This window comes from Cladosporium halotolerans (genome assembly GCF_011745625.1).
Source record: "Cladosporium halotolerans strain TM138-S3 chromosome Unknown Sca8, whole genome shotgun sequence".
Classification (NCBI taxonomy): Eukaryota; Fungi; Ascomycota; class Dothideomycetes; order Cladosporiales; family Cladosporiaceae; genus Cladosporium; species Cladosporium halotolerans.
This window is the reverse complement of record NW_027191459.1, coordinates 82,137-95,225: the sequence shown is the minus strand read 5'-3', so window position 1 is coordinate 95,225 and position 13,089 is coordinate 82,137. Positions and strand designations below refer to the sequence as shown.

General features: G+C 55.6%; 6 protein-coding genes across 6 annotated transcripts; 3 read left to right on the top strand and 3 right to left on the bottom strand.

Moving 5' to 3' along the window:
- Window positions 1-61: 61 nt before the first annotated feature.
- WHR41_03160 (uncharacterized protein) lies at window positions 62-799 on the bottom strand (the record flags this gene model as incomplete). The annotated part of the gene is made up of 1 exon (XM_069371766.1): window positions 62-799. The coding sequence occupies one exon, from the start codon at window positions 797-799 to the stop codon at window positions 62-64; it is 738 nt and encodes a 245-aa protein (XP_069231170.1).
- Window positions 800-1,048: 249 nt separating this feature from the next.
- On the top strand, window positions 1,049-2,464 carry LIA1 (Deoxyhypusine hydroxylase). The gene is made up of 2 exons (XM_069371765.1): window positions 1,049-1,724; window positions 1,787-2,464. The coding sequence occupies exons 1-2, from the start codon at window positions 1,240-1,242 to the stop codon at window positions 2,295-2,297; spliced, it is 996 nt and encodes a 331-aa protein (XP_069231248.1). The 5' UTR covers window positions 1,049-1,239; the 3' UTR covers window positions 2,298-2,464.
- On the bottom strand, window positions 1,732-2,997 carry WHR41_03158 (uncharacterized protein). Its single transcript, XM_069371764.1, has 2 exons — window positions 2,783-2,997; window positions 1,732-2,723 (listed from the first exon to the last, which is right to left on the bottom strand). The coding sequence occupies exons 1-2, from the start codon at window positions 2,892-2,894 to the stop codon at window positions 2,467-2,469; spliced, it is 369 nt and encodes a 122-aa protein (XP_069231249.1). The 5' UTR covers window positions 2,895-2,997; the 3' UTR covers window positions 1,732-2,466.
- A 153-nt stretch (window positions 2,998-3,150) lies between these two features.
- On the top strand, window positions 3,151-8,982 carry WHR41_03157 (uncharacterized protein; the record flags this gene model as incomplete). Its single annotated transcript, XM_069371763.1, has 2 exons — window positions 3,151-3,571; window positions 3,665-8,982. Exons 1-2 carry the CDS (start codon window positions 3,412-3,414, stop codon window positions 8,980-8,982), a joined length of 5,478 nt encoding a protein of 1,825 aa, XP_069231250.1. The 5' UTR covers window positions 3,151-3,411.
- Window positions 8,983-9,358: 376 nt separating this feature from the next.
- Window positions 9,359-10,385, top strand: WHR41_03156 (mitochondrial 37S ribosomal protein uS12m). Its single transcript, XM_069371762.1, has 3 exons — window positions 9,359-9,717; window positions 9,785-9,885; window positions 9,949-10,385. The coding sequence occupies exons 1-3, from the start codon at window positions 9,399-9,401 to the stop codon at window positions 10,012-10,014; spliced, it is 486 nt and encodes a 161-aa protein (XP_069231251.1). The 5' UTR covers window positions 9,359-9,398; the 3' UTR covers window positions 10,015-10,385.
- Window positions 10,386-10,454: 69 nt separating this feature from the next.
- Window positions 10,455-13,076, bottom strand: WHR41_03155 (uncharacterized protein). The gene is made up of 4 exons (XM_069371761.1): window positions 12,963-13,076; window positions 11,350-12,887; window positions 10,792-11,286; window positions 10,455-10,728 (listed from the first exon to the last, which is right to left on the bottom strand). Exons 2-4 carry the CDS (start codon window positions 12,652-12,654, stop codon window positions 10,690-10,692), a joined length of 1,839 nt encoding a protein of 612 aa, XP_069231042.1. The 5' UTR covers window positions 12,655-12,887; window positions 12,963-13,076; the 3' UTR covers window positions 10,455-10,689.
- Between the last annotated feature and the right edge of the window lie 13 nt (window positions 13,077-13,089).

The following is a 13,089-nucleotide window of genomic DNA, read 5'->3' as shown; positions in this document are numbered from 1 at the left end:
TAGCCATACTGTAAAAATACAATGTAAAAGATTACATCACGATTCACAGCATCTAGCCACCTCATTGGAACTCTCCAAACTCTCCATCATCGAACCCCAGCTCCTGCGCCGTCTTTCCGTCAAACCCATTGCCCGACCCTGCCGATGACGGCGGCGGAGCAATGCTCGGGAACCCAGCGGCAGCACCCGACCCTGATGGCGGCGGCGCAATCGAAAACAACGCCTTCCCATCCACCTCCTCAGCCTTCTTCTCCCCTCCCGCACCCTCCCTCCTCCCCCTCCCGCCAACAGAAATCGTAATCTTCTCCCCCTCCTTCAAACTAAAATCCCTCACCGGCTCCGCCCCCTTCCCACCACCCACCGCACTCGCCTCTTTCTTCTCCCACCCAAGCACCTTCCTCGCCTCCGCAAGCGCAACGCCAAAATCAAACGCCTCGCTGCGGTCCTCAAACCCCAGCCCCAGCGTCGCTTTCATCCCTCCGTCCCCGACAACTCGCACCGCGAAAAACCGACTCGAGTCCAGCGCGCTCTGCACCGCGGCGGGAGAGGTGTAGGGCGCGGCGGCGAAGAGGTCGCCGCTGGTGGGGTCTTCGAGGTTGATGCTTACGGAGAGGGAGGAGGAGGCGGAGGACGTCTCGAGGATTCGCAGGCGCGCGGTGAAGATTTGCTGCGCGGTGGGTTTGGGCGGGGCGGTCCAGGGGCCGGCGTGGAAGCCGCGGGTCGAGGTTATGGGCGGGATGGCGTAGATGTGCACGCGGGCGGTGGTGTGGAGGATGCGGGTTAGGGGTGCGTCGGCCATTGTTAGGAGGGCGGAGAGTGGGTGTGTAGAGAGGGTTTTTGGAGAGTGAACTATTGTCGAATGGAGGTGCGCGTGATCTGAGCCGAGAGAATTGCTATCGATATGATAAGACAGAAGGTATGGAACCTTACTTGGAGGTGTAATAAATAAAGTCCGACCTCGCATTGCCCCTCGCTCATCAAGCAAAGCCACAAGCGCCAACGAGACCCTCTTCCTCAGCCACACCGCGATCGTCCGACCCCGCAGCACCAAGCGCCGATTCTGAAGCTGCAACAAAATTTACAGCCATCATCTATTCATCGCCCAGCTTATCAGATCTTCCCACCAAATTCAAGGCCACCACCTGAATCACAGTCACCACACTCTTTTCACTTCAAGATCCACATCTCTCACTCGAGCTTGAAACACACCACCTAAGCAAACCGATTAACACCGCCAAAATGTCCACCTACAACACCCCCACGCCCACAGACCCCACCGTCCTCGCCCTCCGCACCACCCTCACAAGCGAGACCTCCCCCCTCGCCGCGCGCTTCCGCGCCCTCTTCTCCCTCAAGCACCTCGCGGCCCTCAACCCGCCCACCGAACAATCCACGCCCGCGCTCGAAGCCATCGCCGCTGCCCTCGTGTCGCCCTCCGCACTGCTGAAGCACGAGCTCGCGTACTGCCTGGGACAGAGCGGCAAGCGCGAGGCCGTGCCGTTCTTGGAAGCATGCGTCGAGGACCGCGCGGAGGACGCCATGTGCAGGCATGAGGCGGCGGAGGCGCTCGGCGCGCTCGGGTTTGAGGGTTCGTTGGGGCTGCTGAAGGAAAGGAGGGATGATAAGGAGGAGGTGGAGGTTGTGAGGGAGACGGCGGAGTTGGCGGTTGAGAGGATTGAGTGGGCGGCTAGTGAGGCGGGAAAGAAGGAGAAGTTGAGGGCGAGGTATGTACATTGCGATTGGGGAGTGGAATTTGGGGGTTGGGATATGCTGACGATTGGAAAAGTGACTTTGCGTCTATTGACCCTGCGCCTCCTCTTGCTGAGACCGCTGATGCGCCTTCGATCGCCGAGTTCGAGAAGACGCTGCTCGACACCAAGCTCCCTCTGTTCCAGCGCTACAGGGCCATGTTCGCGCTCCGTGACCTGGCCTCGCCGCCCGATCTTCCGACCGCAGTTCCCGCTGTGCACGCTCTTGCACGTGGCATGAACGATCCGTCCGCGCTTTTCCGTCACGAAATCGCCTTCGTCTTCGGCCAGTTGTGCCACCCGGCATCCGTTCCCAGCTTGATCGAGACGCTCAGCAACACAAAGGAGGAGAGCATGGTGCGCCACGAGGCGGCCGAGGCGCTTGGTAGCTTGGGCGAGGAGGAGGGTGTTGAGGCCGTGCTGAAGAAGTTTGTCGACGACCCCGAGCAGGTCGTCAAGGACAGCATTGTCGTCGCGCTGGACATGGCTGAGTTCGAGAAGAACGGCGAGATGGAGTACGCGACTATTCCAGCCGCCGCTGCTGCGTAAATTTGACTTGTCGTCGCGCACTTGGGTTTAGAAGGCGCACGTTTGGCGTTCTTTCGTTTGGCGATGCGGATGTCGCGGGAGGATATTTCGATTTTCATCAGGTCATGACATAGAGCGTTTCCTCCAACAAAAAGTATTCAGAACAGATTTCAAAACATTCAATCCAAGCTCAGTTGTTCTCGTTCCATTTGTGCGAGCACTTCGGACATGTGTAGAAGACCGTGCTGCCTTCGTCGGCCGAGCGCAGTTGTTGCGTGTAGTAGCGAGTCTGAGGGTTGCCGCATTTCTCGCAGGGGTGGTCGATGATCGCGTCGGTCTGGATGTCGCCCTCTTCGAACTCTTGCACGTCGGAACGCAGACGAGTACGGAGTGATGAGGGGAAGGCGCTGGGCTTGGAGGCTGTGGTGATAGTTTTGCTGGAGGTATCTGTTGGCTCTGTCAGAACATCGTTTTCATTGAAGCATTGCAAAATCTCTACAACATACCCTTGTTTTGCGCGCCGCAGACATCACAAGTGAGGTAGGTTTTGCGGCTGGTGTTGGTTTCAAGCAGGTTGCCGCAGTCGGTGCAGAAGACGAGGGATCCAATGGCAGCCATGTTTGGCGCAATGTGAGAGAAGATTGATCACGTGTGTGCTTTGGCGTGAACGCGGCGGGTTGCAAGGTATTCGCTCGTGAGACTTGAGATCCTCAATTCCTGGCCAAAAGTGAAGGTCGGGATTTTTCCTAGCTGGAGCCGAGGGAAAATAAGCTCTGCGGCTCTGCGGCGGGGAACTCGGCCCGCCCCATTAGGCAGCCGCGACCGATGAGATGGAAATGCGGCAAGCGCGCGGAGATGGGCATTCACTGGTGAACATCGACAAACGGCGTTGCTGGCAGCTTCTCGGGTGTTTGCTTGTACGCCGACATGATAACTCCTCGCAGCAGCGATGCATTGACGATGCCGAATCCACAACAGTGAATGCAATCAGATCCTTCCGGACTCGCGACGGGGTCTCCGACACGGACGAGAGCCGGCACGTCCTCGAATGCGCCGGATGATGCTGGCTACGAACGAGGCTAGCTGAACGATCAAGATCACCCATGCGGCAAGAGAAGGACTCGTTACACCCGTCATGCAAAACACGTACAACAGCGGCGGGAATATGCCGCCTACAAATGGCGTGCCGTCACAGCCTCACCAAGGTTCTGCCGACCAACAATGGATGCAAACGCCCACAGTGAGCGAGGCGCTACCCTTCACTCCTTTCAGCTCAATCATTCCCTTCAATCCTGGTATGTACATTCCCGATCTCTGGCTTGTGAATTTTGATCCATCACATGCTGTTTCGTTCAGTTTCATGCGACTTTAACTGACTCGTCCTTAAGAAGTCATTCCCCCACCTTTAGCCACTCCTTACCATAACGCCAACTTTGGACTCGGTGACCACCAGCAATCTCGTCGGGTTCTCGAGAGACTCAGTGCCGGAGCGACCAATGCAGAATCTGCTTCAAAGCGCTGCCAACAGACCCTAAAAGACGTGCAGAAGCTGCTGGATTCAGATAGCTTGACGAAGTACCAGTTCAAGAGACCGAAGAATCTTCAGGCACGCGAAGGCGCGAGCAGTCAAGCTTCACGTCCAGCTCCTGAGCTAAGTCCATTCGCAAGGATGGTTCTTGACTCAGCCGACGTCCCGTTCCGCTACTTGACCCCGGAGTCACCAGGTACGCAGAACAGGCCTGCTGTGAATGGTACCAATCCGAGTACGACAAAGATCCAGAAGCGAATCCCGACACCGCAATCTACTGTGAAACCCGAAACCAACCAGCAAAATGGCTTCCCGCCCTTACAAAATGACGGCCTTCCGCAGAGTAGTCACGCAGCACCTTCAAGCCAGGTCCTCCAAGCGGTAGTCCCAGGCAGACTCTCGGCCGCTGAACTCTCTGGCATTCAATACGTCGCAGATACAAGCGAGGGGCAATCTGGCAAATCACGCCCAACGGCTAGCAATGGATCGCGGACCATCAGTGTGGATCAGCGCCAAAAGGGGGATGCCGCGGTAGCAGCACTCCAAATTCTGCTCAATGAGATCTTCACGGCTGAAGACAATTTTGACCCGGATGACATGAGCCATTCCAAATGGCTTACGGTGGCAGATTCTGACGATGGCCGTGTTCCAATCCTCCAGCGCACTGCACAGGAACAACTGGATACTGCCGTCCAGTCCGTTGCAAAGTATGTCCGCCTCGATAGCATGGATGTTGAAGATCTGGTAAGGGTTCAGAAATTCAACGAGCGCGCTGTCTCTGCAGCCAACAGCACAAATCTTCAAATCGGTGAAGATTGGTCCCAAGATGATGTTCAATTCTGGTTGACGAAATTGGACCAAGCCGAAAGCTCACTTCTTGCGGCTCGGACTCTTTTTCGTGTGATGAATGCTGGTCGGCAGGAGAAGGAACTGCAGTCCGAAGATCACGTTCGCGCCGCCTTGGACCTGTTGAAAACGATCATTGATACTGGACTTGTTCCAGTTGCCGAGGAACGGTCATTCGTTGGCGAAAGGGTTCGCGGTGGCGACAAGCCCCAGTACAACCCGAAGTTTGTGCTCGCTACCAACCACCGAAGTGGTCTTCAGTCGCTTCTGCACGCTGTCACCAAGTCACTTCGTTTACTCGCCATCTTGCTGTCACGCGTTGACGTGGACGAAAGCGCGATTTCCAGTATCGTCTACATGTGTAAATCTCTCATCTTCGCGGAAAATGCTGGTACAGAGAAGGAATCAGTCCTCGGAATCCAACCTTTCGAATCAACTCGCAAGTACGCTATGGACGTGCTTGGGAGGATTTTCACGAGGTACACCGACCAGCGTCTGTTCGTCATCGATGAGATATTGGTCTCGCTTGAGAAACTACCAGCGACCAAGCAAAGCGCTCGACAATATCGCTTGCCCGACGGGAAGCCCATCCAGCTCGTTTCGGCCTTACTCATGCGTCTGGTTCAAACGAGTGCTACCAGGAACAGTACTGCGCTGCATCTCCGGAGCAAGGCTGTGGAAGACGATGACGATGAAGATGATGAAGACGCTGAGGGATCTGACGAGGATGTCAAGGACGACGACCCGGATGACGACGACTATGGAGGGATTCAAGTCTCAAATAAGAAGAAAGGCGTACCCAACGACTTGGTATCTTTGGTCAGCCCGCTTCACGACGCAGCCAGGAGCAACGCCAGCTACATTGTTCGTATGCTGATTCAACGCGCTTCGACGACGGCCAAAAACTCCGACGAGCCCTATCGCAAGCTCATCGACATCTTCACCGAGGACTTCCTCAATGTACTGGGGTCAAGCGACTGGCCTGCCGCAGAGCTGTTGTTGCAAATCATGTTGAACTACCTGGTCAGCTTGGCAGAAAACCCAAAGGCTACCGTACCCGCACGGAACCTGGGTCTCGAGTTGATGGGTATGATGGGGTCTGGTATTCTTGGTCTGCAGATGCAGACTCGCAGCGTGGCCAAGAACGTCGACAGAGATGAATCACCGCTCACGAACACTCTGGTGACTACCTTTCATAATGCGGACATCAACAACAAGGACATCGACAGTCGCGACTTGCTTGACTTCAACGGGCCGTACCGCTTTGTCCTTGAGTATCTAAGAGCGCGAGACAACGGCAACGACGCGCAAGTTCAGACGGCAAAAGGCTATCTGCTGGTACATTGGGCAATGCAGCTGTGTGGGGCGCGCTCTGGTTCGGTCGACTCGGAAAATAGCGACGCCCCTGACATGTCGAAAAGCCTTTCAGAAAAGCTTCGTAATATCATCGTCGACCCGGAATGGTTGGAAGAGAATTATGACTTCAAAACGCCGTCGACTACCACTGGACGCTTCGCTTCTTTGCTCGTCACCATCAACACGACATTTTGCAAGGCTTTCCATCGTCTCTTCAGTGGTCTGGTCAACGCGCTCACAGACGAGCATACACTCGTTAAGAGTCGAGCCATCAAGAGCATGTTGACGGTCATCGAAAAGGATCCTGAAGTGCTCGCCCGTAATGTCCATCTCCTTCATCGCATCCTTAACTGCATGAAAGACAAGTCTGCATTGGTGCGTGAGTCCGCTCTTAGTCTGGTGCAAAGGTGCTTGGCCCTGCGCCCCGAGCTGGCCGGTCAGGTTCACCCTCACGTCGCTCTGCGCGCCATGGATCCAATGTCTGGTGTTCGCAAGAAAGCTTTCAAGGTGTTGAAAGACCTTTATTTGAACACTGAAGTTCAGATGAAATCCGGCTCGCTTCCCGAATCTCAGCTGAAAGTGCGCTTGAGTGTAGCCAACGCGCTCATCGAGGGTATGAAAGACGCGGAAGAAAATGTTCTCGAGCTGGTTCGCAGCATCCTCGAGGAGCTTTGGTTTGCGCCGTTCCATGGCTTATCTTTGCAAGGCGACACTGCCGTGCAGACGAAACTCAAATATCGCTCACAGGCGCAGCTGCTCACCTCATGCGTTGACCACAACAAACAGAATGCAGATGATCTACATCGCGAGATGGGCCGTCTGATCCGAGATGTGACCACCAAGTCCAAGACTGCGCCTGCGAACGAAAGAGTATGCAAAGTTCTCATTGAGGTCCTTTTCGATGGCATGATTGATCCTGAGGACATTCCTGGAAGCCCCTCCGCTGCGATCATTCTCCAGACCCTGACCATCTTCGCCAAAGCTTGTCCCACGCTTATGAACGCGGCGCAACTTGAGCGTCTTGAGCCGTATACCAATAACCTGAACAAGAGTGACGACCTCAATGTGTACCGATCCGTTCTCGCAATCTTGCGATACGCGATGCCGCACGTGAACAATCTCGGCCACGACATCCTGATGAAGCTCCAGTCGTCTCTCATGAAGAGCATCGGTCGCTTGCCCAAGACAGAAATCACTGAGGTCGCTGCATGTTTGTGGACTATTGACGGCGAGCTTCAAAACACAGAGCGCCTTGTCAATCTCATGGCCTCCGCCATGGCTAACATTCGCTCGATGAGCAAGGCGGATTTCACGTCCGATCCCAAGCAAGTCAGCCGCGTTACCAAGTTGATGAATATCGTTGGGCAGTTTGGCAAGGCTTGCGACTTTGAAAGTCAATTCACCACTTTCCAGCAGAAATTCAGCTGGTCCAAGTCTCGATCAGTGGCGGATCTGGCTATCGAAGTGGTTTGCCCATTCACGAACCCTAAACAGCCGACCGATATTCGCGAAGCAGCTCTAGACGCTATCTGCGCCATCTCTCAACGCTGGCCTAACATGTTCTTGCGCGAGGATGTCGGTGGAGCTTTCAATCTGATCTTGAAAGAGAAAGCGCACTCTTTGGAAGAAATCTTCGTCTCCGGTCTGGAGGGATTCTTCGCCATGCTTGGCGTTCCCAGCGAGACTCAACAAGATGCCGCGGCAGCACCGGTCACGGGCAGAGAGCGCTTGGCCAGGACCTATGTTGCTTCTGATCAAGATGGCGCATCTTCAGCCCTTGCACAAAAGTTCTTGCCCGACATCATCCGCCTTGCGGAATCCTCCGCCACGCCTGGCACTGGCGACGAGTTGGCATTGACGGCGACGAAGCTTATTGCTAGTATCCTTCAGCAGGGTCTACCTCACCCTAAAGAATGTGGCCCGACTCTTGTTGCTCTCGAGACGTCTCCCAATACCAGAATCGCGCAAATCGCGTTCAGCGAACACCGCGTCATGCATCAAAAGCACGAGACGGTAATCGAGAAAGAGTATGTGCGCTCAGTGCAACGGTCGCTCAATTACCAGCACAGAATTTCTGGCGGTCTTGCCGGCTTCACAGGTTCCCCTCCGCAATCCAAACTGCACTACTTCTGGGATGTGCTGAAAAGCGGCAAATTGAAGGTCAGACACAAGTTCATCAGCAACATCTGTCAGAAGCTTGAGTTCGAGCCTGCGCGTCTCGACGTTCGTACTATTACGCCACCGGAACTCACACTCGCCCGCTACGTCTGCGAAAACCTGGCCTTCTTCGACTATGACCGTACGGATGATTTGCTCAAGCTCTTGTCCGCTTTTGAGAAGTCGTTCGCAAGCGTTGGCACCCCAGTTGCCCAGGCCATCGAAAGCGAAGTACTGAAACTCAACGTGGAGGCCATGCTTGCTCCAGATCCCATGGCCATCGGTACAATGACTGGCGCGTCCCAGGATACATCGATCAACCCAGCGCGCCTGCGAACCCTGGCCATATCCTCGCAGATCCTGCTCATCATCTGGGAAACCCGCACTTACCTCCTTCGCCTCTGGAACCTTCAGAAGATCGTCCGCAACAGCAAAGCAGCTATTAAGGAGAACAGCAAGGCGCCATCCCGCGCAAATACCACAGCGTTCCTCACGGACGCCTATCTCAAAGCTATTCCAGACCTCATGGCTGCCACTGCTACTTCGGAGCAGCAGCACGCTCTCTGCGAGCGCTTTGTTGAGGTCACATCCGTGGACAGCGAGGCCAAGATCCCGTCTGAGGACGAGGACGAAATGGCTGTTACCGGCGGAGCTGGAGATGCGAGCGACAGCGATGGCGCGACGCCGCCTGTGGGAGGGAAGAGCAGGAAGAGGAAGTCAGGAGGCAGCTCGCAGAACACGCCGAGGAAGAAGGTGAGGCCGCGGAACGGGAGCATGTCGAAGTCTGTGGATGGGGATGAGGATGGAGCTTGGGACTAGTTGTGGTGAGGTGATTGTAGAAGGGTATTATAGCTCTCGATCATTTTTAGCGACGGCGCTGTTGGTGATGAAACTTTTAATGGCTGTGGCGGAATGGCTATCTATCGACGGGGTTGCTCGATGAATTTTCGCTTCTGATCCTGTAGCATTATCATAGCTTGCGGAAAATGTACTATACCACGGATCGTTCGAATCGAATTCATCACCAACCATTCAATTCGCAAGTTAATGTTGCACCAGCGAAATCAAGTTATCATTCCATCGTTCGCGGAATCGATCTTCACGTGCCCTCCTCCCAGTCCCATCCACGCACAGACCATCTCGAATCGGCTCCGAACCTCCAACTTCACCAACTTCATCGCCTTCCGCCGCCTCTAGCACCACAGACCCGCCCACGTACGCTCCCACCGCCCAAAATGGCCAGCAAACTCCTCGCCACCCTCCTGCGCCCTGCGCTCACACCCTTCTCAAAATCCGCCTCGCCCCTCGCCCGCCGCACATTCACCACCACCCCCTCACTAAGCGCAACCTACAACCAAGTCCTGCGCGGCTGCCGAGTCGAGCAGCGTGCGCGCAAGCCGACTTCGCCCGCGCTCGTCGACCGCCCGGAGATGAAAGGCGTGTGTTTGCGCGTGGGCACTACGAAGCCGAAGAAGCCCAATTCGGGCGAGAGGAAGGTCGCGAGGGTTCGGTTGAGCAGTGGGAAGGTTATCACGGCGTATATTCCGGGTGAAGGTGAGATTTTCTCGGAGGGAGGATAAAGTGGTTTGTTGGAGAACGAGAGGCTGATTGGCGATGGCAGGTCACAATGTGCAGCAGCATTCGGTCGTGCTGGTGCGTGGTGGTAGAAGTCAGGATTGTCCTGGTGTGAAGTACCACTTAGTCAGAGGCGCTTTCGATCTGGTGAGTATTGCCCAGCATCAGTTTCCTTTGGATGTGTTTGGTATGGCGGACTGACACGCTTAGGGTGGTGTCGGAAACCGCGTGACTGCCCGATCGAAGTACGGTACGAAGAAGCCGAAGGCAGAGTAAAACCGAGAAGATGACGAAAACGTTTGGAGAAGACGCGGGTCAGGAAAAGCAAGAGGAAGAGCATATACACAGGCGTTCTTGACATGGACAGGTTTTCTGGCGAACTTCCACGCCAGCGCATCGTTTTCTGGTCGGGCGATTTAAATGGTTTGGAAATTCCCAAAGCTACCACAGCTCACATGTGTCATCATGCGTGGCTGCTACCTGTGGGACCCGGTCATCGAATGGACGAGACCCGGGCAAGGGCACATTTCGACTTGAGTGTCTGAGGTCGAGCGCTCGGAGGAGACGTGTACCATATAAGTGTATTTCTATACAAATCCAGAACCAACACATCTGCTTCGCCATACGGAGCGGCCAACAAGCATGAATCCTTACCTTTTCATTCGCCTTACTCATCCAAACGAGCAGGCAATTTGATGGACAGTTTGGAATACGACAATTCGCACGCGGGCTTGTCACCTAGCACGAGACGATCAAAGGGGGTTTGAGAGACGGGATCCGTGTACTTTTGAGAGACTGATTGCCATAATAGTTCGTTTTGTCGTGCTTCCTACGCGGCTAGTACGTGCAAGCTCGTTCAATTCAGCGAATGCGCTTCAAATAATGCAGGCAGTGCCGCTCAGGATGTATCTTCGTCTTTCGTGTCATCGTGCGAGAAGTTCAAAGCGACCATCACTTCTTAAAGGCTGCCTTGACAAGCTCGGGGAAGTTCTGTGATCCAACTGTCAGCACATGTTCAAAAGCACCTAACCAAGAAGATCGATCATGACTTACAGGAGTGCCGAAACCAGTGACAGCATCCCAGCCCTTCTGCGCCGGGAAACCAGTGGTGTTGCAGCCATAGCTCGACCCGATGGTCACATCAGTGAAAGTCTTGTGTGCCTTGCTGTACAGCCACGGGTTGAGGAAACCGAGGGGCTTCTTGCCCGCAGCGAGCAGAGCATCGTTCACAAGAGCAATGATCGCCGCAAACGTCGGGCTGGAAGCGGACGTGCCGCCCACGGTCCTAACGGTGCCCGCCCAGACGATCACGTCGTGGTTGCCCTGCGCCGCGACGTCGGGGTACGCGCGGCCGGTCTTGTTGTAGAGGCCGTCGAATTGGCCGTGGAGGCTCTTGACGTATTTGTTGACGGTCTTCTGCTGGTAGTCCGGCGCGCCGAAGTAGTTGCTGAAGCCGGCGCCGGAGGCGAAGCGCTCGACGGCGGTCTCGGGGGCGAAGTTGGCGGTGCCGCCGACGGAGGTGACCCAGGGGCAGGAGGTGGGGAAGTCCTGTTGATTGGAGGTTAGCAATCTGGAAAATGTGGGAAGCTCCTCTAAATGCAAGAGACTTACAGGAGTGAACTTGGTGGTGTTCAGGCCGTCGTTGGAGTAGCAAGTGCCGTCGGCGCCAACACCGGCGTCACCGGAGGAAACCATGTAGGAGATACCACGAGCACCGAGCTGAGCGAACCCGGCGCAGACACGCTTGGCGTAAGAGTAGGGGACGGTCTGCTCGTCATCGCCGTAGGAGCTGCTGATGACATACGGGAGCTCCTTCTGGGCAAGGACGTAATTCAGGAATGTCAGGTACGGCTCGTTGGTATCCGTCGGGGTGCTGATGCTGGGCTTGAAAGGAGGCATTCCACCGGTGTTGTAAGCCTTCATCTTGGTTGGGTAGCTCATACCGATGACGAGCTGAGCATCAAGGTTGCCCTCGACATCGGTGCCTTGCTCGCGGACGTAGGTGAGGTTGGGACCCTGGTAGTTAGAGCCGTTGTTGATGATCTCGAACTCGAAGTCGTACGCAGCCTGCGCAGCCTCGGGGCGGAACTCCTTCAGGAACTGGGCAGCGTCGTCACGGCGGCTGGTCTCGTTCAAGTAGTTGTTGATGCCGATGCTGTTCTTGTCGACGGCCTTGGCCTCGTAGTCGATGGTGCCGTACAGAGTGCGCAGGCAGTCGAGGGTGGTGAAGCTGACGTTGCAGAAGGACGGGTCGCTGACGTCGCCCTTTGCGTGGTGCTCGCCGTACTGGTGTTTGCCAGTGGTCTCCCACCAGGTCTGGTCAACCGCCTCATCGATTACCGGACCAGAAGACTTGGTCACGACCTCGCCTCTAGGCTTGAAGAAAGAGGTGGTAGGCTGGACGACGTCGATGTGCTCGTGTAGGTGAGCCGGAAGAGACCATTCCGGGGCACGGGAGATGGTCTCGCCGTTGCGGTGCTGGAACTTGCTGTAGGTGGTTTGAAGCAGTTCCTCGGCCTTCTCGATGGGGATGACGAGAGAGATCCAGTCCTTGGCGGGCGAGTAGTCGATGTCGTCAATACCGTGCTCGACGAGCCAGCTGTGGACCTGGGAAACGCTGTCCTCGTGAGGGCGAACAATGTCCGCGATCTCGTCGACAGTGAGGTGCTGGCCGTAGCGCTCGTGGTCAGGATCCGAGACCTCAATGAGATGGCGCTCGACTACTCCCTCGTTGCGCTGCTTGAGACCGATCTGAAGATTGATCGACTCCCTTTTGTCAGCACGACCAGCGGCCGTCCAGGCATTGGGGACGGCGTGGCGCTCCTTGACGAGGTAGTTGGACGATGAGGTCGTGGGCAGAGCCTCAGCGCCGATGAAGGCGCCAATGGCGCAGAATGCGAGCGTGCGGGCCGCCATTAGGGAGTGTATGGCCGTCTATGGATGCTAAGAAGAGACGGAGTGGCAGACGAACACTTGAAGGCGATCTTCTTGAGGAGCGACAGACGACATTTATTTACTTACCGCGCGCGAAGCTCGCGACCAAGCTTCGCTAAGGAAGGACCGGGCGACGGCTTGTCAGTGGGCAAGCATCTGCAGGCATCGTTTAGCCGCATAGTAGCGTTGCATTTCGCATATCACTACCTCGGACCCTGCGCCGGATAAGGAAGGTGTGAGCACGATCTTAATGGCCTGTTATCACGCGATCAACCGTGGCATGGTAGTACCTCACTGCTTAAAGCACGGGGCTGCAGTAGGCTGGTTGAAGTGTGCGTAGTGAGCGAAAGTTCCTCGCTTGCGGGCATGGCAGATACCGTATACAACTTTATCATGTGTGTCACAGAGCTTGTGAAT

What these genes read in the sequence shown, in the direction of transcription:
- WHR41_03156 (XM_069371762.1), top strand. Translation starts at nt 9,399, where the DNA reads ATGGCCAGCAAACTCCTCGCCACCCTCCTGCGCCCTGCGCTCACACCC. An exon ending in GGCGTATATTCCGGGTGAAG is followed by an intron (nt 9,718 to 9,784) that starts GTGAGATTTTCT and finishes TGGCGATGGCAG; the next exon opens with GTCACAATGTGCAGCAGCAT. An exon ending in TCAGAGGCGCTTTCGATCTG is followed by an intron (nt 9,886 to 9,948) that starts GTGAGTATTGCC and finishes TGACACGCTTAG; the next exon opens with GGTGGTGTCGGAAACCGCGT.
- WHR41_03155 (XM_069371761.1), bottom strand. Translation starts at nt 12,654, where the DNA reads ATGGCGGCCCGCACGCTCGCATTCTGCGCCATTGGCGCCTTCATCGGC. An exon ending in ACACCACCAAGTTCACTCCT is followed by an intron (nt 11,287 to 11,349) that starts GTAAGTCTCTTG and finishes TCCAATCAACAG; the next exon opens with GACTTCCCCACCTCCTGCCC. An exon ending in TCACTGGTTTCGGCACTCCT is followed by an intron (nt 10,729 to 10,791) that starts GTAAGTCATGAT and finishes GTTGGATCACAG; the next exon opens with AACTTCCCCGAGCTTGTCAA.
- WHR41_03158 (XM_069371764.1), bottom strand. Translation starts at nt 2,894, where the DNA reads ATGGCTGCCATTGGATCCCTCGTCTTCTGCACCGACTGCGGCAACCTG. An exon ending in CTGCGGCGCGCAAAACAAGG is followed by an intron (nt 2,724 to 2,782) that starts GTATGTTGTAGA and finishes CAGAGCCAACAG; the next exon opens with ATACCTCCAGCAAAACTATC.
- LIA1 (XM_069371765.1), top strand. Translation starts at nt 1,240, where the DNA reads ATGTCCACCTACAACACCCCCACGCCCACAGACCCCACCGTCCTCGCC. An exon ending in AAGGAGAAGTTGAGGGCGAG is followed by an intron (nt 1,725 to 1,786) that starts GTATGTACATTG and finishes CGATTGGAAAAG; the next exon opens with TGACTTTGCGTCTATTGACC.